General features: G+C 32.0%; 1 protein-coding gene across 2 annotated transcripts in view; it reads left to right on the forward strand.

The window, feature by feature from the left end:
* KLHL1 (kelch like family member 1) overlaps nucleotides 1–23730 on the forward strand; it is a 308649-nt gene that overhangs the window by 193462 nt on the left and 91457 nt on the right. For both annotated transcript variants that reach the window (XM_069467168.1, XM_069467170.1), the window contains one exon: nucleotides 6668–6854. In XM_069467168.1, the coding sequence (XP_069323269.1) occupies nucleotides 6668–6854 (187 nt within the window). The remainder of the gene's footprint in view (nucleotides 1–6667; nucleotides 6855–23730) is intronic.

The following is a 23730-nucleotide window of genomic DNA, read 5'->3' on the forward strand; positions in this document are numbered from 1 at the left end:
ACTAAGTGTGATCATTGTTTCCCTGTGGCATGTATTAGAAACTGCTTAATGCAAATACCTGAAATTATTTTATTTGTTTCAGATCTATTTATAAGACATTGAAGTAGAAATCATTTTTTCCCACAGCTTATGAGATATGATAATATTTTATTATTCATGTTTTTCATTTTGCCAAGCACAAAACTTGAAAAACCATGTATGAAATTGTCACCTATTCTCTAAGGACTGTCACTTCTAATAGGCATCAAGTTTGCTTTATAGATTCAAATTCTGTGAGTTGATTTTTTTAGCATAAGATCCAGTAGCAAAACAAAATTTTGAAATACTATGAAATAATACGAAGTATATGAAATTTTGTCAATTTGTCATGAATGTGAGAATGTTTTCATAACCATAGTAGCCCAAGGATATAGTGCTAAAAGAGATAGTATTTTCTTTGGTCTATAGTAAATTTAAATTTATCTTTATTTAAGCATTTGTTCAATATTACATTGCATTCTGCAATTGACACCCTGACCAGATGAAAGATATAGATTGTTATGCTTTCCACAGTTTCTTTTAGTTACCTTTTCTTTCACACTATGTTTTCATTAATGCAGTATTACTCTTATTTAAGGAGTAGTTTATTTCATAGTTTTTTTTCTTATTTCTAGCCACTGATATCATAGGAATGTGTTTAATTTATATTTCCTTAACTATTTCACTTTATGGTATTTTAGAAGGCTGTCTATGACACAAATATTTAAAATGTAAACATATTCTGGCTTTTACTATAAAATTAGAGTGTATGCCATTATGTAATAAGAGTAGGTCATGCAGCAAAAATAAATCCATGCATTTGATTTTGTTTGTTTGTGCATTGTAAAAGTTGATTACAATGTTAAGGCAGTATCTATACATTCAAAATAGTGCAGATATTCGTGGCAAGAATTCTAGACAAGGGAATATTTACTTGACATATTAGTTAATTTATCCATAAAAAAGACAATTTTACTTGAATGACATGAAAATTTATTCTGTTTTCTTATTTATGAGGTTGTAAAAAGAATGCAAAATCTAGACACTTGAATAATGCATTCTATTTTTATGAAAAGACTTTCAGAGAATTATTATCTGGAATACTTTTAGCATCGTAATTTACAATTTATTGCAAACATTTGAAATAAAATCATATAAACATTCCTGGAAACCTGAAGTTTGAGGAACGTTTCTGTATAGGTACGTAGAATTAAAACACTCATCAATATTTTCCTGTTGCTAAATAGGTGGCTGCTTTGAGCATGTGGTTGAATTTATCAAACCATCAATAATCAGATTATGTGTATTATAACAAATTTAATGGTCATTTACAATAAATACTGTTTTGATAAATTCATTATTTTTTCCTAACCAAAGTGAAGTTAGCAATAAAGCCAATGGTACTTTAAGAAGAATATTTAAAAAGGTAATAATAATGCTTTCAAACATATAATTGCAAGTAATATATTTATTCTAATCTAAAGTTCATGACATTTCTGGCAGCTAGAATGCCCTAAAAATTATTATCAATAGTTCTAGCTATGCAAGGCTAAATTATTCTGAATTTTTTTTTTTTTTTTTTTTTTTTTGTTGAGACAGAGTCTCACTTTGTTGCCCAGGCTAGAGTGAGTGCCGTGGCGTCAGCTTAGCTCACAGCAACCTCAGACTCCTGGGCTTAAGCGATCCTACTGCCTCAGCCTCCCAAGTAGCTGGGACTACAGGCATGCGCCACTATGCCCGGCTAATTTTTTCTATATAGATTTTTAGTTGTCCATATAATGTCTTTCTATTTTTAGTAGAGACGGGGTCTCGCTCAGGCTGGTCTCGAACTCCTGACCTTGAGCAATCCACCCGCCTCGGCCTCCCAGAGTGCTAGGATTACAGGCGTGAGCCACCGCGCCCGGCCTCTGAATTTTTATATATAGTAAAGAACAAAGATTATAGAGAAATTTTCCTATACATTTCTTGGCCATGTTTGATTCTGCAGCTACCAGGTTGCCCCATAATTCATCAGTCACTATTTAGTCACAAAGAAAACTAACACAGTTATAGGGAGACAGAGCATATCTGCAAAGTGACTGCCTAGCTGACAGACTTGCTAAAAAAGGAACACATTGCCTGCAGCAAAGTGCTATGTACTGTGTACCTTATTTATCCTAATATTTGTATATAAATAAACCAAAACACTGGAAATATTTGATTCATTTGGGAATGCATATGAGAGGACAAAAATAAATTATTTTTTAGTTTGTTGTCATATATGATAGAAATTTTTTCTTTTCTCCAGGTTACCTAATTATAAAGCATCTTACTATTTTATTTTTCTTACTCAGAGACATTTTCCTGTAATAATTGTATTATAGTTTCCTGTGTTTAACTCAAGGAATCCTTAAATTTTAACTTTTTAAGATCTCAAATTTTTTTCCCCAACATTTACCCATCTCCCAGCCTACAATATCTGGACTCAGTAATACTTGAAGTGAGAATTTATAACATTAATATAACATCCATTATAAAGTCTACTTAATTATGTTTCCTCTTGATAATCCCCATAGGTTCAAGTTATTTTGCCCATTACCTTCATCGAGATGTTCATGTTAGTGTTAACTTTTAACATAATATTGCAAACAGCAAGTTCTATTATAAGCTGTAAAAAGACAGTATCTCAATATTTTTTATTGTATGTACTTAAATTTTGCCTGATATATAGAAAAAATATATATTAAATATGAAATAAAATAATGGATACTTACAATTTCAATAATATAATATGGTTTCATATTTAAATTGTAATCGCTTACAGAGTAATCCATACCAAAATCTAGCCATTATTTCTACTAAGTTTTGCATAGTATAAACTGTTGAAATACTTTCTGGAACACTTAAGCATACAGAAGAATGGCAATGAGAGTAAGTTTTCAGTCTACTTGATTTTATTCTTTGAGCAGTACATTCATTGAGTTTGCAATTTATTTGTAACCACTGTTGGTGATATGTGTTTAATGTTGAATTCCTATAAGACTATAAAATAAGTATTTTAGTAAGCAATCTGACTTTATGATACCTTTTCCAGTATGAAAGAACACCACTTACACAGAGCCTTAGAATTTCCTCTGTAGAGAAAAGAAACAAGAAAATATTTATGATTCCAGTGCTTGAGCTGGGTTATTTTAAAGCAGCCTTTGCAGTGCAGTAAAATGGTTGGGCTTATGTTGAGTTTATATCATAATAGCTTTGAATTAGTATGCATAATAAGATAAGGCTCTTGAAGCAAGTTTTGAAGAGCAGACTGTAGTCTTGCTAGCTATTTTTGTGCGTTCACAGTGTCATCCCCCAGAAGAAAATATTTCCTGGATAAAAAATTATTTTGTTTGTTTTCACTATAATTTAACACAGGGCCAAAGAAGCATGCCCTGTACCATTTCCTAGACATATTCTAAGGAGACAGAAATTTTCTTTCTACGTATAAAGTGAGGAGGGTTTAGCTTTTTATTCTTGTATATTATGATGTTTCATATTTAAAAAGAGAAGAAAATATATATGTGTGTGTATGTATATATATGTGTGTGTGTATGTATATATGTGTATATGTGTATATGTGTGTATGTATATATATATATTTTTTGAGTCAAATTATCCAGAAAATCAACAATTTTTTATAAGGAACTGGCAACAGGTGCCTGGGTGGCACTCAAAGGTGGTTAATAAAATTATGGCCAAATTGTAGTCATGAAATGGATTCTTTACTAGAAAGCCTAAGAATTTGTATAGACTGAATGTTTGTGTCCCACTGAAAATCGTATGTTGCAGTCCTAACCCTCAATGTGACAGTATTTGGAGGTGGAGCCTTTGGAAGGCAATTAGGTTTAGAAAAAGTCATTAGTGTCATCAGTGGAAATGAAATACAAACACAAATCATGGTATCCATAAACAAGAAATGGTTACAAGTAATAACTTAAAAGTACATAACACTAGGTAGCAATGGTGATGATGAAGTTAATTTGTCAAAATGGTTAAGAGTAAGCCATAGCTAAGATATTTTACATAATATTGTGTCCATAAAAAGGAAAACATTATTTGAGTACAGTATACCTTGGTCATTTTATTTCATATTAACAAACTTTATTTTTTAACATTTAAAACACATTGAACGTTATATTCATTTATATCTATTTTATATATAAAATAAGAATCCAATAAAATTTATAAATATTTCAATTACCAATATTTGTAATTTTTCTTACTCAGACATTGAAAAATTATTCAAGAATATGATTAATTAATCAATTAATATTAGTCTATTTTCTTAAAGTTGTCTAAAGAAATAAAAATCATGGCCGGGAGCAATGGCTCACGCCTATAATGCTAGCACTATGGGAGGGCGAAGCAGGAGGAACGCTTGAGCTCAGGAGTTAGAAACCAGTCTGAGCAAGAGCAAGACCCCCTCTCCACTAAAATAGAAAAAATTATCAGTAGTATGCACCTGAAATCCCAGCTACTTGAGATGCTGAGGCAGGAGGATCGCTGATCCCAGGAGTTGGAGGTTGCAGTGAGCTATGATGACACCACTGCATTCCACCTAGGGTGACAGTGCAAGACTCTGTCTCAAAAATATAAATAAATAAATAAAATACGATCAAATAAAAATCATAATAAAAGCCAACACATTAAGACCCCTTTGATATGTAACACTAATAGGAATTCTCAAGATAAAACCTCAATAGAAGATATCACTTATTGAAATTTAATGTAACCCATTTTGTATTTTGGTAATCTTAAACTATTTATTAAGTTAATTATAACTTAGCAAACCCATATCACTAATGTACATTTTTTAAAGTTTAATATATAAGAAATTAAACATGAGTGTAGTATTTATTAAAATATTGTGCTAACATTATTTTCACAAGATAAAATAAAAATGAAGACAGAGTTGTCTGTCAGTTAAAATTAATCCATTTTAATTAGTCAAGTCAGCTAAATATCCAGAATAGTATATGAACTCATTTTAATATAAATTACCCTCTGCATTCATGTAACAAAATTGCACATTTTTGAATCTGTGTCATGAACTTACTTATCTAAAACATAAGCCATTACCTAAACTCCCAGTTTAACTTTTTGATTATGTTATACTTTTCCAAAGAAAAACGTGGAAAAGAAGGACATACATTTTGAGTTTTTCTCCTATATTTATAATTTTCTAACTATTTATCTGGGTAAGATGTTTTTAGTGTGTGTTCAGAATGAAAGAATGTTTTTTTTAAGATCAACTAATCCACAATTTTCCCAAAAGAAATAAAAAAGAAGAGGGGAAGAAAAAGAATTAATGAGAGCCTGCTTTATATATTTAATACATATGTGTGTGTGTGTGTGTGTGTGTGCAAGAAAAAAAAATTGACACACAGATGACCAAGAGTCATTATATTCTAATTTAGTGTTCAAAATAAAAGAGGGTAGTAAGGTAGCTGGGGTTTGGTTTGCAAAAAGGGGAAACAGAGCAAAGAATGCAACTAAACATCTTCACTTACTCCAAAGCATCTGGTAATTCTAACACATTACACTCCCTTTTCAATCTTATAGCTATTCTGTTATATTTCTCATTTCTTATACATGGGTATATTATGTGTTTTTATATTCTTCCTGGCACCTCTAACAGGAATAGAGAGGCTAAATAAATTCATTTAATTAAGATTCAAATTATAGTGTTAAAATTAATTGTATGCTGTCATCATATATTAATTTATTGACTCAATAAACATTTGTGTATAGATATGGTGTGGTTTCTTATCCATGTCTAAGAAAACATCAGTGAGTATATGTTAAATTTTCCATTCATTAATTTTCTAAATGTATGGGACAGATTTTACTGTCATTCAAAATGAAACAGGATCCATTAAAAAAGAAAAAGTGAGACTGAAAGAATCAATGAGGGACAGAGTAAAAGGAGAAAAATGATACTTTGGATGTATTCAAAGAAATATGTACAAAAGAATTTGCAGAGGAAAAAACCTATTGTAGCAAAAGAGAGACGTAATATAGTGTAAAACTACTGGCTTCATTCTATTGTTCTTTCAGGTGCTAAATTTTTGGTATAAAATTTTCACTATTGGAGACTATTACTTTGCCTGATATTACAATGTCTCAGTTGCTTGCATACTTAGATGTTAAGAGTAATTTTGTTTTCATTTTCATCAAGTTATTTTGAATTTGAAAGGGGTTTAAACTATACTTGGAACAACTTAAATTAAATATATGAATACTTATGATAGGTCTGTTATGACCTAATTTGTTCAAAGTTACTTTTTAATTTCCTTCACCAAATGTGTTTATAGCCAACATAGGCAACTATACTTGATTTACAAACAGCTTTTGTAATAAAAAGAAGCAGAAAAAGTGATCTACAGTAAAACATTTTTACTCCATATAGTAAAATAACAAATAATATCAAAAATAATATTTATTTTGTCTCTCTTGAAAGCCATGCATTTTACTCATTTTTATTTGTCAGTGTAATAAATTCTTACTTCTGCTCCGTCTCGAGAAAGGGGTGATATCAGTGACATTAAACTTCTAATTTTAAGTACTAACATCATAATGCTCATTCCTTTACAAAGCATTATTAACAGTGACTGTGTATTATTCACAGATATTAGCTGACCTCGAAAACCATGCATTATTTAAGAATGATCTGGAATGTCAAAAGCTGATTTTGGAAGCAATGAAATATCATCTATTGCCAGAAAGAAGAACTTTAATGCAAAGTCCAAGAACTAAACCCAGAAAATCTACAGTTGGAACTCTGTATGCTGTAGGAGGAATGGACAACAACAAAGGTATATAATTATAGATTCAAATAAATACACATCCTATGTTATGTCATAACATAATTCTAATATGGTAATCTGTATCATACCAACCAAACTCGCACAAACTTATCTTTAATCATTATGATTTAAGATTAGGAGAAATAATATTAAAAGGTCATCTCTTATTTTTGGCCTGTAGTTGCTGCTTTTTCTTATTCGTCTTTAAATTCTTTATCCATTTCTTATGCATTATATATAAGACTTCATCTGAAATGAAAAGGAAATTTGAAGCATGTACTTAGAAAACACAGCCCAAATAATTTGTTGGATATATTGAGAACTGTATTTCAATGCTAATAAATGTAATGTGCCAGGCACATGCTTGCTGAGAGTACAGTTATGGAGAGAGTCTCCAAGTTTGAGGAGTTGAGAATCTCACATGCAAGCTAGACAAATAATAGGCAATTATAATAGTCATGGTGGAAGTTGTAATTTACATAATTAATTGTGTTTACCAATATAGTTCTTCTAAAGGAAGTAAATGATTTGTTTAAAAACTGAACACATACATTTGAAGATTTTATTCTTACTTTTCTATAATCATTGGAAAAATCTCTATGAATATTTGTCCTCTTTAGATTTTCTTATGTGTGTTTCAAAATTCTTGAACAAGTACACAAGACAAATAATATGCAAAATCCAATTTTCATATGTTTGTGTCCAAGTGATGATATGGTAATATATTTCAAATACATGTAAAACACTGCAATTGGAAACAACAGACTGTGAACCCATGTTTAACCTCTTTTAAAAGAATTTGTTATTTGAAAAAAATCAGAACAAAGCAACAAAACCTCTTTCAAACACTGTGAACTGAGATTCCAAAATAGCACCTGAAGGGAAACAATTTGTTTAATCAGTAGAGAATGTCTATGTTGTCTTTCTGAAAGATATCTTGTGATTATTAGATGACTTTCATAGTTTAATTTTTTTAAAGTGTAACTCCTATTTACTGGGAAGTTGCTTTCTAGTAATTCTCTTATTAAATGAGCACTAAAATATCAACATATGATAATTAAAAAAGACTAAGAATCTAGAATTCCTTTACAGGTACATAGCAAACCAAGACAGTAAAGGGCAAAATGTTTCTTGCCATATGAGTTGGATATAGGCACTTGTAAGAAAAAAATAAATATATTGGAAGGAGGTGCTAAACCTCAGAATACACTATTATTAAAGCAAGAAGCCCTTTAAAGGAAATCTCATCCATCTGTGTTACTGTCTTTCTCAAGAGACAGAATCTAGTTGGTAATTTTGATGGTTATTTCAAAAATCATCTCATATATACAAGTATGTATATACACACATATATCTCCATACCTATATATCTACATTTATATAAGAATATACCTATTTATATTTGTCTTCATCATCCGCTCTGTGACATTATATAGATAGGTATTTGAAAATATGTATATTTGGATTTATTAACATACCCAAAGTTGTTACTTTTGTTGAGTTTATTTACTACTTACATTGTATGTGGGAATGTACATTTTATTAAATTTTTGAAAGACATCGTTTCAAATAGCTAACTAATTATTATTTAAATGAAAATGTCACATTTTACTTGAGCTTAACCCTATTATTAAACACCTTGGTGGGACTCAATTCTTCTTTTTCATAAAAAATGGCACCATTAGCATCTGCATACATAAAAGTTTACCCTACTCTCTGAGTGTTTTCTCAAACAGACTCCTAGATTAAAAATTAGTAGATAGGAAGGTAAAGCTTTTGTGACATATGAACTGATTTCTTTCCAGAAAATATATGTGTTTATGGTATCGCCAAATTACACAAAGAGTGCCAGTTTTACTGTCTTGCCAAAAATTGTCCTATCTTAAAAAACCTTTTTATTATAAACTTGTTCTATAATAACATAACAAAGTAGAAAGAACTGTATAATGAACTCCCAAGTTTCTGTCATTTTATTTATATTTATCTTCTTACTAGTGACATTTAACATTTTTGTATTTTAATTTTAATGTATTTAATCACATATATCATGATGAATAATGATATGTTACTACCCTCTTTTCTAATTATTACATACATTATTGCAGTATCTTTTTTATTTTTTTTATTTTTATTTCAGGATATTATTAGGGTACAGACATTTTGGTTATATTTTATGACTTTGACTCACCCAGGCAAGGATTAGAGGCATGCCCTTCCCCTCTACGATGCTCACCGAGTCCCTTAGTTGTGAGTTTACCCCCATTCCAACCTCCTAATCCCTGGAAAATATTACTACTGTGTGAGCACCATAGTGTTGATCAGTTAGTGCCAATTTGATGGTGAGTACATGTGGAGCCTATTCTTCTGATCGTGTGACACCTCACTTCAGATAATGGGCTCAAGCTCCATCCAGGAAAATGTAAGAGGTGCTAGATCATCATCATTTCTTATAACTGGGTAATATTCCATTGTATACATATATCAAATTTTAATAATCTACTCATGGATTGACGGGCACTTGGGTTGTTTCCACATCCTTGCAATAGTGAATTGTGCTGCCATAAACATTCGGGTGCAGATGTCTTCATTATAGAATGTCTTTTGTTCTTTTGGGTAGATGCCTAATTGTTGGATTGAATGATATTTCTATTTTTAGTTCTTTGAGGTATCTCCAAATTCTTTTCCACAGAGGTTTCACTAATTTGCAGTCCCATCAGCAGTGTAAGAGCGTTCCTGTCTCTCCACATCCTCGCCAGCATTTGTTGTTTTGGGGTTTCTTGATAGAGGCCAGTCTCACTGGGGTTAGGTGATATCTCATTGTGGTTTTGATATTGCAGCATCTTGAGCTAATGGGCTGGCTATACCACATAGTACGAAGGTCAACAGGAATAGTCTATGATACAATCCTGTCATTCTCTTTATTTTAAAAAGAACAATTTTAACAGTTTAGAAGTTTGCTGTAAATATCTAGTGAGTAGCATAACATGCCTGGCAATTGTTGAAAGGATGATGAATATTGTCTAAGAAAACATATAGAGGTTTTGGATAACATTAATTTCTCTCAGACAGAATTTATTTTTCTTTAGACAGACAATCTAGGCATCCAAATAAGAATTGAATGATTTGAGACTGAGATTTGGTATTTGTGGAGGCTGCCCTTCTCCTGTTTTGCTTTCAATGTTTATGCCAGGGCCATTCATCCCCAGTGAGCCCTAAATGTCATTTTATTTTGACCTCAGAAGAAGTAGTTCTACCTAGTTCTAAGATAGAACTGTGCCTTGCAAATATTCATAAGCTACATTTAGCATCTTACCTTCCATTTTGTGCCTGAATTTTTGCCCTTTGTTTTATCTGTGTTAGAAATCAGCAAGTGCCCAGAGAAGACAAGCAAGCAACCAACGATGTCCACCGTTCTCTTTTCTGAGGGATCTGAGCCTAAGGTCCTAACTGCTTGGTTTCCCTGAACTGCAGTTTGTGCCTCCCAAGGCCCAGGAGCCTGCCCAGAGGCCTCAGTCAATATGCATCAAGGCCTCCCAGCACAGCACTGCCTGTGAATCAGTCAGTGATTTCTCAAGGGAAAAATGGCAAAGAATGTTGGCCTCGTTTCGGTTCACATCCCTTCTTTCCGGCATTTTGGCTTTTTAAGTGTTAGCTATCTTTTATACTGTCTAACATTTTAAAACAGCTTTTTTTTTTGTATTTAAAACCAGAGTTCTATAGTTATACTGGGGGATTGTTTGTCTGATACAAGCTAATCCATTCGTTATAAGCAGATATCCATGTGTATTTTTAATTTTAACATGGTCTATTTCTGAGACTTTTCAATTTTTTTCAATTTTATATGATCATTTTTGATATTTTTATCTTACTTATTTTTTTCATTTTATTGATTTCTTAACTCTTTCATGTTTTATTTTATGTCATGGAGCTAATAATTTCAACATCTAAAAACTTAGAGGTGTAAATCTGCTGTTTGTTGTTTCCAGTAACACTCAGTCCTGTCAGTTTGATTCTTTGTGTTTTAGATAATATTATTTTAAAGTCATAGTTAATTTCTTTTACTCTGTGGGACTTTTAGGGGCCTAAACTGCAGATGCTTCCCTCCAGGGAGACTGAGTCTGTTTCCACCAAGAACCACTGCACCACTAACTTAGCCCTCTTTAGTGAGCCAGGCCCCATACAGCATCTCTGGTTCCTTGTTCTCCTATCTTGTGTTTAGCTCAAGGCAGATGCTCCAGATGTTGTCATTACTGTAAACATTGACCCAAGGAAATGCCGGCTTCCTTAGTCCTTTAGCTCTCTCCTAAGTTTCACTTTACTGTTCTATCAACTATTTGGCTGTGCTGTTGAAGAGCTCTCTGATTTTAAGTCCAGAAATATAAAAACGTTTTGTAATTTGTATAGCTATACTAGTAGTATTGTTAGGTAGACAGCTAGGGACCTCCAGGCCCTCCTGGGACAAAGCAGGTGACTACCACACGTGGGAGAGGAGGGATCCCCCTTCGAATCTGCCAATCAGAACTTAGTGTGCCAACTGCAGACAAATGCAGAGGACTCGCTAGTCCATGGGCCAAGCTGCATAGACACAACAGAGTCTGGAAAGCAACCTGAACAGCCGGCTTTTGGAGAGGCTCATGGGAGATCCGCATGCGTAGTTAAGACTCAGGTTATTACTCCCCATTATTCTTCAAAGTGGTCCCATGATGGTCTGAACCATGAGGAAGGCACAATCTAGACACTATAAAACCAGACCAAGACCATAACCAAGGTCTTTTGATGAAGAGTCCTCTTCCCTGCTCTGCAGCAAAGATATCTTGCTTTTATTCTTAAACCTGTATCTTACTCTCTCTGTAGTCCTATCTTTCTCTCCTCAGTAAATCTTGTTTCATGCTTACCTTGCTTTCAGTGTGTCTGGTCATTCTTCAGTCAAGAGCACACCAAGAACCAAAAACAGACAAGATTACCCATCCCGAACCCTAACATTATAATTAGAGGAAATTTCAAAATGAGTCTTCTATTTTCCATCAAGCAGAAGCCTCCAGTTTCTTTTTTTATTCTAAATTTTCCTCTGTAGATTATTTTATTTGTATTATGTACTATAATTTTAGGAAATTCGGTATTTTGTTTAAAATGAAACTATTAAGACCTTGAACTTTTTCAAACATTTTACATATCTGTGAAGTAACCATTTCCATGGTTAAGTTTGGAGTATTTATAAGCTTAGTAGTATTATATTCAGATATAACTTCCAGATCTCTGTAATGGAGAGTATAATCCTATCTCAAAGAATTAAATTAGAACATCTCCTATTACAATGTAGATGATCATTCATTAACAGTTTGATCAAATCCCACGCATTCTTCTAATAGTGAATGTAATTAAAAATCAGGAGCCTAGGCCGGGCGCGGTGGCTCACGCCTGTAATCCTAGCACTCTGGGAGGCCAAGGCGGGTGGATCGCTCGAGGTCAGGAGTTCGAGACCAGCCTGAGCAAGAGTGAGACCCCGTCTCTACTAAAAATAGAAAGAAATTATATGGACAACTAAAATATATATATACAAAAAATTAGCCGGCATGGTGGCGTATGCCTGTAGTCCCAGCTACTCGGGAGGCTGAGGCAGTAGGATTGCTTAAGCCCAGGAGTTTGAGGTTGCTGTGAGCTAGGCTGACGCCATGGCACTCACTCTAGCCCGGGCAACAGAGCGAGACTCTGTCTCAAAAAAAAAAAAAAAAAAAAAAAAAAATCAGGAGCCTAAACATAAATTGATACATGTCTTGCATCTGAGGGATCATTAGCAAATATTCAGATCTACAAATACAGATTTCTGAATACTCATTTGTTCTACTGTAATAGATTATTAATTCCTTTTTCTAAACAATAAGCAATTTGGAAATAAAAACTATAATATATGCTTCTAATTTTAGAAATACTTGTTACTAATTGTGGGCTTTCAGTAAACATCTACTAAATTTAAATTACAACCAATATAACTGATGTTAGTATATGTCCTAAATGGACAAATAACATATATTCATGAAACATTAGCTTTGATGTAAAATATACTGTTTCCCAGAATAAGTTTTATATTAATATGAAGCTCTCCCTTGTATTATTTTGAAGAAGTGAAAAGCAAAATGTGAACAGAAAATTGCTGTCACCTAAATACTTTTCCCACAGGACTCCTTAAGCAGAAAAAAAAAAAATATTATGAATCTAGGATATTTTTCCTAAGTAACTACTCATTTGTAAATGATAAAATCATTTCATCAATGACATATACTTTAAATGCTTCTTTTCAAATACTGCCATATACAAAATTTCATTTACTTCCTACAAAAAACTAATGTTGACGGTATTTTTCTAGTACCTTTTGACTTTGACAGAGGTTCAGAAACTTTCTTAATTTCTATGATTTAGTAAATAGTTAAGGTAGAGTTTAAATCTAGGGGTTTGTGTAATTCTAAAATTTGTATCATTTCTTCTACTCTTTTGTCCACATTTAACTTCTTAATGATGCTAAGAATTACTTTTTATTAAGTGCAAGCAAAAAACCCAACATACTTCAATTCTTATTATATTTTTTTAAGAATTTACTAAAGATAAGAATTTGTTTTTTATTGTGGTGTGTAAATAAAAAAAAATCTAGGCCAGCTAAATAAATTTTATTTTATGATTTTAGAGAATACATTAGGAATATAAGAAAATATGTACTTGAAAATTTTGAATCTGCTATTATATTTATTTCCCTTTCATGTTTGGTAAATTAATTTTTATGCACGCAAAATTATAAGTATTTTATAATCCCCCTTACTTTCAAATTCCCTGTTTTATCAATTTCTTATGTACTTCACTGTTTAATTATATATTTCCAAATGTAATATAACATGTTGCATTAAATTCAGCCTACATGTTAAAATTTTTTCCTAATAAAGGTATCACAAAACACAAAATTAGTATTTTTAAATGTCCAAAAATGTGTGTATTCAATGTCCAGAAAATTTATATACATGAATACAAATTCATTAATGTCACATTCTGATTAAAATAAAAGTCATTATAAACACTCTAAATCACTCTTTTTTTTCTTATTCCAAAAATGTATTTTTTATTTAAAACTGGCATGTTTTACTTAATATTTTATTTAAAACTTTACATTAGATATAATAATCAGATCTGAAAATCTTCTTTGTTCAGACCTGTTATACCTTTTTTTTTTTTTTTTTTCATCTTATTGTTATGGGGGATACAGAATTGCAGGTTACATACGTTGCTCCTGTACCGCCTTTCTCCCCAAGTCAGAGCTCCAGGCGTGTCTGTTCCCCAGATAGTGCGCGTTGCACCCATCATGTAGGTATATATCCCTCCCTTCCCCACCCCCCCTTCCCAAGTCAGCACCTTCAAGCGTTACCGTTCCCCAAAGGGTCCGCAATGCACTCATTGTGTAGGCATACACCCATCCCCTCCCCCACCCCCCACCTCAGTCTGATATCCGATTGGTGTCATTCCTAGATGTGTATTTAGGTGATGTTCAGGGAAACCAATTTTCTGATGAGTACATGTGATGCTTGTTTTTCCATTCTTGGGATACTTCACTTAATATAATGGGTTTCAACTCTCTCCAGGAGAACCATAGAGATGTCGTATCTTCATTATTCCTTATAGCTGAGTAATATTCCATGGTATACATATACCACAGCTTACTAATCCAATCATGTATTGATGGGCATTTGGGTTGTTTCCACATCTTTGCGATTGTGAATTGTGCTGCTATAAACATTCGGGTACATGTGTCTTTGTTACAGAATGACCTTTTTTCCTTTGGGTATATGCCCAATAATGGGATTGCTGGATCGAATGGCGGGTCTACTTGAATCTGTTTAAGATACCTCCATAATGCTTTCCACAAGGGTTGCACTAGTTTGCAGTCCCACCAGCAGTGTATGAGTGTTCCTGTGTCTCCACATCCACGCCAACATGTGTTGTTTTGGGTTTTTTTGATAAAGGCCATTCTCACTGGGGTTAAGTGATATCTCATTGTGGTTTTGATTTGCATTTCTCTGATGATTAGAGATGTTGAGCATTTTTTCATATGTTTGTTAGCCATTCTTATATCTTCTTTTGAGAAGTTTCTATTCATGTCATTTGCCCACTTTTTGATAGGGTTGTTTGATTTTTTCTTGCTGATTTTCCTGAGTTCTAAATAGATTCTTGTTATCAGTCCTTTATCTGATGTGTAGTATGCAAATATTTTTTCCCATTCTGTAGGTGGTCTGTTTATTCTCTGGACTGTTTCTTTGGCTGTGCAGAAGCTTTTTAATTTAATCATGTCCCATTCATTTATTTTTGTTGCTGCTGTGATTGCCTTGGGGGTCTTCTTCATAAAATCTTTACCTAGGCCAATGTCTGTAAGAGTCTTTCCTACATTTTCTTCTAGAATTCTGATTGTATCACGCCTAAGGTTTAAGTCTGTTATCCACCGTGATTTGATTTTTGTGAGAGGTGAAAGCTGTGGGTCCTGTTTCAGTCTTCTACAAGTGGCTAACCAATTCTCCCAGCACCATTTATTGAATAGAGATTCTTGTCCCCAGAGTATATTCTTTCCTGCTTTGTCAAAAATTAGGTGACTATATGAGGATGGTTCTATATTTGGATTTTCTGTTGTGTTCCACTGGTCTGTGTCCCTGCACTTGTGCCAGTACCAGGCTGTTTTAAGAACCACGGCCTTGTAGTATAGTTTGAGGTCTGGCAAATTAATACCTCCCATTTTGTTTTTGTTGCTTAAAATTGCTTTTGCTATACGGGGTCTTCTCTGGTTCCATACAAAGTGTATAATTATTTTCTCTACATCTGTGAAGAATGATGTTGGTAATTTAATAGGGATTGCATTGAATCTGTAGATCACTTTGGGTAGTATAGACATTTTAACAATGTTGATTCTTCCAATCCACGAGCATGGTATATTTTTCCATCTATTTGCAAGTTCTGATATTTCTTTTCTCAGTATTTCATAGTTTTCCTTATAGAGGTCCTTTACCTCTTTAGTTAGGTATATACCTAGATATTTTATTTTCTTTTTTGCTATTTTGAAGGGTATTGAGTCTTAAATTTAGTTTTCTGATTGACTGTTATTGGCATATATAAATGCCTCTGATTTGTGTATATTAATTTTGTAGCCAGAGACTTTGCTATATTCATTAATCAATTCCAGGAGTCTCATGGTTGAATCCTGGGGATTTTCCAGATATAGCATCATATCATCAGCAAAAAGTGAGAGTTTGATCTCTTCCTTCCCTATTTGGACTCCCTTGATTTTGCTCTCTTGCCTGATAGCTCTCACAAGGACTTCCAATACTATATTGAAAAGTAATGGGGACAGTGGGCAGCCCTGTCTGGTTCCAGTTCTAAGTGGGAGTGCTTTCAATTTTTCCCCATTCAGAATGATGTTGGCTGTGGGTTTGTCATATATGGCTCGTATCATTTTTAGGTAGGTTCCATCTACGCCTATTTTGTTAAGCGTTTTTATCATAAAAGAGTGTTGAATTTTGTCAAATGCTTTTTCTGCATTTAATGAGAGTATCATATGGTTTTTGGTTTTGCTTCTATTTATGTGGTGAATTACATTCATAGATTTACGTATGTTGAACCACCCCTGCATCTCTGGGATGAAGCCCACTTGGTCGTGGTGGATTATTTTTTTGATAAGTACTTGGATTCGATTTGCTAGTAAAATCACTCATTTTTTTTTTAATTTAACTTTCATGATCTTATTTTCTCTTCAAAAACAAATTATGTGAAAATAGCAAATTGATTATTTTTCATTGAGAAATAAAATTTATTTTATGTTTAAGGTATCCACCACGATGCTTTTAAATATGTATACATTCTGCAGTGGCTGCATCAAGCTAATTAATATATAAATTACCTCACCTACTTACCATTTTTCAGTGATGAGACAGTTAAAATCTACTCTTTCAACAATTTTCAAGTATATAATACATTGCTATAGCCATAGTGTTATAGAATAGATCTCTTTAACTTGTTACTCTTGTCTAACTGAAATTTTTGTACCCTTTGACCAACATCTCCCCAATCTCCACCGCCCCACTGCCAAGCCCTGGTGAACCACCAACTCTACCTCTATGAGTTTTCTATATCTCCAAAGATAACCATTCCTTTGAATGTTTTTCAAACTTAAATTAGTTTTGCCTATTTTTCAATTTCAGATGAATGAAATCACACATTTTGTACTATTTATCTAAGGTTTATTTCAATCAGCTTAGCATTTTGGAGATTCATTCATGTTGATGTGTATATCACTAGCTCATTCTTTTTAACTGATTAATAGTAACCTGTTTATCAATTCTCCTGTTGATGGAAAGCTGGAATATTTTCAGTTTTAGGTATTATAAATACAGCTGCTGTAAATAGTCATGTACAAGTATTTTTGTGACAACTGTGCAATTATGTTTAAGATAGACATATGCTGATGTTAAAATTTTTACTATATTTACCATGTATTACATTTATAATACAACTTTTGTCTTGTAAAAAAAGTATTCATGAAAAATATAACAGAAAATATTTTCTTACTGCTTGGAAACTATACCAGTATATCACCAAATGAATCACCAAAAATGTGCTATTTTCATTATGGCTAATTTTAATTATGACAAATCATTAGTAACCCTATTTGCTTCTTCATGGTCTTTTCTACTAATAACATTTCATATGTTGTATAACAACCTGGACGACTTTGGCATTTTTATGCATATGAAGTATTTTTGATATACCGGAATTATAGGATATATTATTTAGTGTCAAAGCTTTTCAAGAATTTTACATGAATTCTGCTTTACACTCAGTTAGTCTTAATGCTTGACTTTTAAAGAATGCTTCTAGAAACACGCAGCACTTAATGTGGTTCAGAAATACAAACATACACTTGTAGATAATGATGTGTGCACATAATGATATGCTCACCAAGAGATGAATAAATAGTGAGAGCAAAATTCATGAATAAATACCCAAGTGGAAAAGAACATTTAATTTACCCTATTACACTGGAGTCATATTAACTATACATATTACTCAAGGAATTTAACCATATCTGGAGAGAGAGAGAGAGAGAAATGAATTTGAATGATAAGAGTAATATCAACTTCAATTTCTGTGGAGTAAATGAGAGGTAGGAGAAGTGAAAATGCTGGTGGCTTAGAAAGTGCCAATATCCATGTAGTGTTGAGAGTACAGTTTCACATTTAGTTACTTATTTTCATTTTATACAAAAGCAAATTATAAAAAAGAAAACTAGAGTATGTTATTTTTTATCAACAATAACAAAATATCAAACTAAAATTACGTTTTCATACTAGATTTAAACGTATAAATATAGCTACATATACATGTATATATTGATCTAGTCTAATATCTAATATGCATTTAATAAAAATGTAAGAAATTTTTTTGAATAATTTTAATTATTACAGTACTTTTGTCTCATAAACTTACTTTAGAGCCTAACCTCTCACCAGCAGCCCCAAATATCTTTGGGGTGCATGATATTATCATTTTAATAAAATTGAAATAGTTGTATGAGCCTTGTAAACTTTAACAAGGTAATTAAGTAGTCTAAATGTGGGTGTGCTTCATATGTAAAATAGGAATAATAACATTACCTACCTCTTTGAGAAATTTTGAGATATGTCAATGCAAGGATACATGTAAAAAACTTAACTGAATGCTGAATCACTATGAAATGGTGGGAGTGATATTTTGAAATGTTATGACATATATTATTCATTGCTGGCAATTTTTTTCACATCTAAGCCTCTATTCATTGGAGTTGAAGCTACTATGGCTTCACAGAGCAAATTCGGTTCATAGGTAAGGCCCCAGTAGCAAGCTTTTGACTTCTAAACAAAGTTTCTTTTGAAAGGAAGTTTATGAACATGATGAGTTAAATTATAAAAACATAAAGTTATGCTTTTGCATAACTGATGTACACATACATATTTTAAACACGCCGTATTTATTTGCCATTGTTTTCTAAATTTTATATGCATCAAAATTTCAACATCAATATCAATATATTCTTTATCAGGTAATTATTTTAAAACAGCAATCATTCTTTATTATAAGGATATCATAACTAAATATATTTTATAGCAATTATACAAATAAATTATTTTCACATATATTATTCTTAATATTTGCTTGGTCTACTGTCATAAGATTCTAGTTTGAGATATTTTTATTGTGCATAATTCATTGCCTTTATTCCTTTTAAGTGGCTCAAGAATCTCTATTAGTGGCCGTTGCCACTGCCTGCTTCTGAAGCATGGGCAGAAATGAATAATTATTTTATATATTTGGCAGTCTAATTATGATTCTATCAGATTCAAATTGTTTGTGTAGGAACTCATATGCTGAATAGAAAATGTCATTTTCTGATAATGCTGCTAATATTTTTTCTCCCAAATTAGCAAAAAAGGAGCTTTTTAAAACTTTCTGTCTCAATAATTAGAAATTATTAATTATGAAACAGGATCAAAACTGTATCCATTTTATTGCCATAGTGCTCTTTCCTACTCACAGGATGACAGCAGGCAGGCAAAGAGCCTTTCTGGCTTTGATTAAGGCATTTACAATAGACTATTTAGTTTCAAAGAAAGAGTAAACCAAATTAAAAGTGGAGAATCTTTTAAATTGATAATCTTTGGAGATGAAGTAGAGAAAATAATAAGAAATTTTACTCTTAGATTGTTCTGTTTATCACCTTATGTATGATAGCTGTGAACACAATGGTGCCTAAAAAAATGCCAAGCATGCAGATGGCATGCCAAGCCCACGGTGCAGTGACTATTCCATTAGAGAGTGATTAACTGAGTGAAAAGCTGAAGGAGAATTAAAAGCATCCTTTCTTTCTATATTTTTTGCATTGACAGCCTAGATGCAGCCACAAGTCAATTATTGATTTTAATTCACAGCCAGGTGTCTTTTCAGAGAGCCTTAAATCTTTCATGTAAATTCAAAGGAAATATTCCTAGTGTGGCTAATAAGAAGAATGTGGTGGGAAGGAGATGAACAAAATTACAAAGGAATGAAAAGTTTTGATTATGAGCTATAAAATAAAAACTTAATTTCCCAGAGATTTTCTATTGGATGATTTTATTATAGAGCATATATTAGTGTGTTGTGATATTCAGTATGTGCCTTGGATTTTTATATATTTTAAATTAAGAAATCATCTGACTTTAGGAATGAACTCCTGATATTTTTCTCTTTCTATTCAAAGGACTGGCCAGATCATTTTATGCTGAATTTGTCTCATCACTCTTTGCATCATTATCAGTATTGTTGAAAGGCAAAAATGGAAAGTGAGTTATCTAGGTGAAATTAGCCATCTTGACCTGATTTTTACCTCCTTGGCTTGAACTGGATAGGCTGCACTTTCAAGAACTTTTAAAGAACAGCTTTTCATACTGCAATTCTACAACTGGATAATTTTTGAAGCTTTTTGTTCAGTAGTAATCATCATATGGCTTTAAGAACATGATTCACTTACAATTCTGTGTCAAAGAAACCTGAGTGTTTGCAATTAGGTGGGAGAAATAACTTTATAATCCTGTATAACTTTCTGAAGAAGGCAATATAATAAAAGAAATCTTATTTTTTCCATCTTTGCCCTTTTGAGTACTGCCCTACTTGATGCCTGCCTCAGTAACCCCATTCAGTCACTTTGGCTCCACTTCAGCACTTTTTCTTTGAACTTGAAATATATCATTGGGGATTACTTGTTCAAGGTCACCAGTGTGAACAAAGCTGTAGAAACAACTCGACACCACAAATAAAATTGTCAGCCAAAGCCCAGTTTGCTTTTCGCACACAAAGAATCATCTTCTGAAAGAGGCATCCACTTACCGGTTGCTAAGGGATATTTTAGAGGAGAACCTTATCTCCTTGAGGGTCCCAGGGAAAGAACTAAGTTAAGACAGGGTATCTACTTCCTTACCAATCTGTAGAATTAGAAAAGATGCTCATGTGTTAAGTTAAATTCTTGCTTATGTCATCTCCAGTGAATCTGTAGACAAGGGACTTTCAGCTCCCAGAAGCTGTGTTCTTTATCCAAAGATGAAATTCAGCTCTGTCAGGTAAAAAGTGAATCACCTGTCCATGAAGTTTTTTTTCATAGCTTTACCTTCACTGGAAAGAGACAAATCTGAATGACTGTCTTAGTTGTAACCATTTCTGGTGTCTCTTCTGAGGACAGTTCAGGGTTAAAATTATAGTTCAAATTCTTTTAAATTTATTCTAATAGTAACTTTATTTTGTCTCTAGCTAGAGGATTTAGACCACATCATTGTACATTCTCTAGATCTTTCAGTGAATGCAGATTGATAAGGAATAGTGTGTTATGATAAAAGGCCCATGATAATTATAAATTCTTGAGTACTTAGTACATTCTTTTTGATCAATATTCCTGTGAATATACAGTAAATGATGATAAATACGTCCTATTTCCACAGTAAGTCTCCATTGTAGAACCATGGGATAAGAAGTCTGAGTGGGTGTTGGCATATGTTTCATGAATACCTGATCTTAATCCTCCAATGTATGGTTACTCTCTGTCAAAGAAAAAGAGAACTCCCCAGGGCTACATTAAATTAACTTCTATGATAGAGACTCACAGAGAATAAGTAAAAGATTTAGAGATAAGAAGAAGTCACTTAATGTGGCACTAATTGTGAGCCTTCATTTAAAAATGAGTAAACCTCCATGCATCACAGAAGGCTTTCAATTACAATATTTTTGTCAGGATGTGTGTTCATTTATGAAAAAGAAAAAAATGTATTTTCCAAAGATTTGTAGTGTAGGTGCAGATTAATGAAACCTCATGTTCTTTTACTACACTTCCAAAAATACATTTTAATAATTTATATTTTTGCCATACAATCAGTACCACTAGAACCCAATTATCATGACAGCCATGTTTTCCTTTAATTTATCCATGCCCATAGTTTCAACAAAAGATAGAAAAATTCAGAAAAATATTTTAAAAAGGTGTTTATTGGGACAAAGAGTGTTTTAATAATAACATACATATCAAGTGTTTGGCTCATTTTTGGCAAATGATGTTAGTTATAAAAATAAATATTTAATTTGAAAATGACAGTTATCAATAATATGAGTTTATGTCCCAAGAGCACTTAGTAAGAAGATGAATAAATAAAACAAAAGGATAAAGAGTTATCTTAGTACTATGTTTGCATAATAAAATATTTTCCATTCATGTGTATAACTTTTATTATATTAAAATTTTCATATGAATTAGAGTTATTTCTGGCTTTCTTTTCAGATTCATTAATATCATTAATATATTTTCTTCATCAGTAAGTTTTTTTTAAAATATCTATAGTTATACAATATTTTCTAACATCTGGTAGGGGATTTTTCCCTGAATAATTCTCTCTATTAGAAATTATCTGTTTCTTAAGTATGCATTTCCTCAGATTTTATAATTGAATTTACAGAGAAATGACAGTATAGTTTTATAAATTCCTTGTAAAAATACTAATATATTAATTGTGTTTTTATAATATAATGATAATTTTGGCAATATCACTCATTCAGAATCAGTACAGTTTTCTTTTTTTTACCCATTCAACTGACATCTGTCAGCAGAGTTTTAAATTTCTTCTTCTGAAACTGGCCTTTATCTTGCTGATTTTATTTTGAGATAATTTGCTCTTAGAGGTGTTATTTTAAATAGGTTCTTCACAATCTAGATGATTTATATCTTTATTGAACAATGTGTTGACTTTTGTATTTTGCTTTTCTGATTCTCCTTCTTCCAGAAATATTTTATTTTTTCTAAGATTTTAAAGTTAATAGTTTTTGGTTATTAAAGTGAACTATTACATGTAATACAAATAATGAAAAATGTGTCCTATACTCTTCTTTCTTTTGGCTATGAGCCAATAACTAGGCATCTTTTTGTATTTCCTGATTTTAATGATATTAGTTTAACATTAAGCATAATGTTAGATTTTCAAAATTTGTAGGGTTACTTCAAAACACAGCATGATGCTTAATGACAAATTTATATCTCTATACATAGCCTCAGATAAGTCTATGACTATCTTACAAATAGTTTATATCAGAGATGGCTGTGAAACATTTTTGGTTTTTTATTTGGCACATATGAAATTATTATTATGAATTTTAAATATTTACAAGCCTATTTTTATAAAACATAACAAATTATCTAGAAAATAAAAACTTTTATTTGTGCCTGAAAAATATTTCCTCTGCAATGATGCCTTTTATATAAGTATAAACATGTTATTCTGTAGCTATATTTTTGGTAGATTTGTGGATACATAAATGTCAATAAAATGCTTATACTATGAAAAACTCAAGAAATAAGTAATTCTTTACAATCATATTTTCTTTAAACTTTGAGGTGTTATAAGTATCATGAAAAATATTTTTGATTTAAAATTTGTCCAAAATGCTTCTCACTATTAACTGCTTTCTAAAAGAGAATCCATCTTATGTAACTTAACCTTTTCCTAATGATTTGATGACATCAAGATCATCATCGATGTTTAACCATGATCCTCTTTAGGTATAATATATTTTTGTTTGTGATTTGCTGCTGTTTTATAAACATAAGTGATCTATGCATTTTTTTCCTGATTACTTCCTCATTGTCAGCTATTGCTGCTTTTAGTTGTCCCAGATCATCCTTATTTATGGGTTTGTAAAAAGGCTTGGAAGTCAGGTAACTGAGTTTATCAATATCACATTAAAATTGTAGTAAAAAGTTATTGTGGGAAGAACTAAGAGGCTCTGGTAAGTTGAATAAAAGAACTTTATTTTCTTT

Source organism: Eulemur rufifrons, chromosome 4 (assembly GCF_041146395.1).
Source record: "Eulemur rufifrons isolate Redbay chromosome 4, OSU_ERuf_1, whole genome shotgun sequence".
In the NCBI taxonomy this organism is placed as follows: domain Eukaryota; kingdom Metazoa; phylum Chordata; class Mammalia; order Primates; family Lemuridae; genus Eulemur; species Eulemur rufifrons.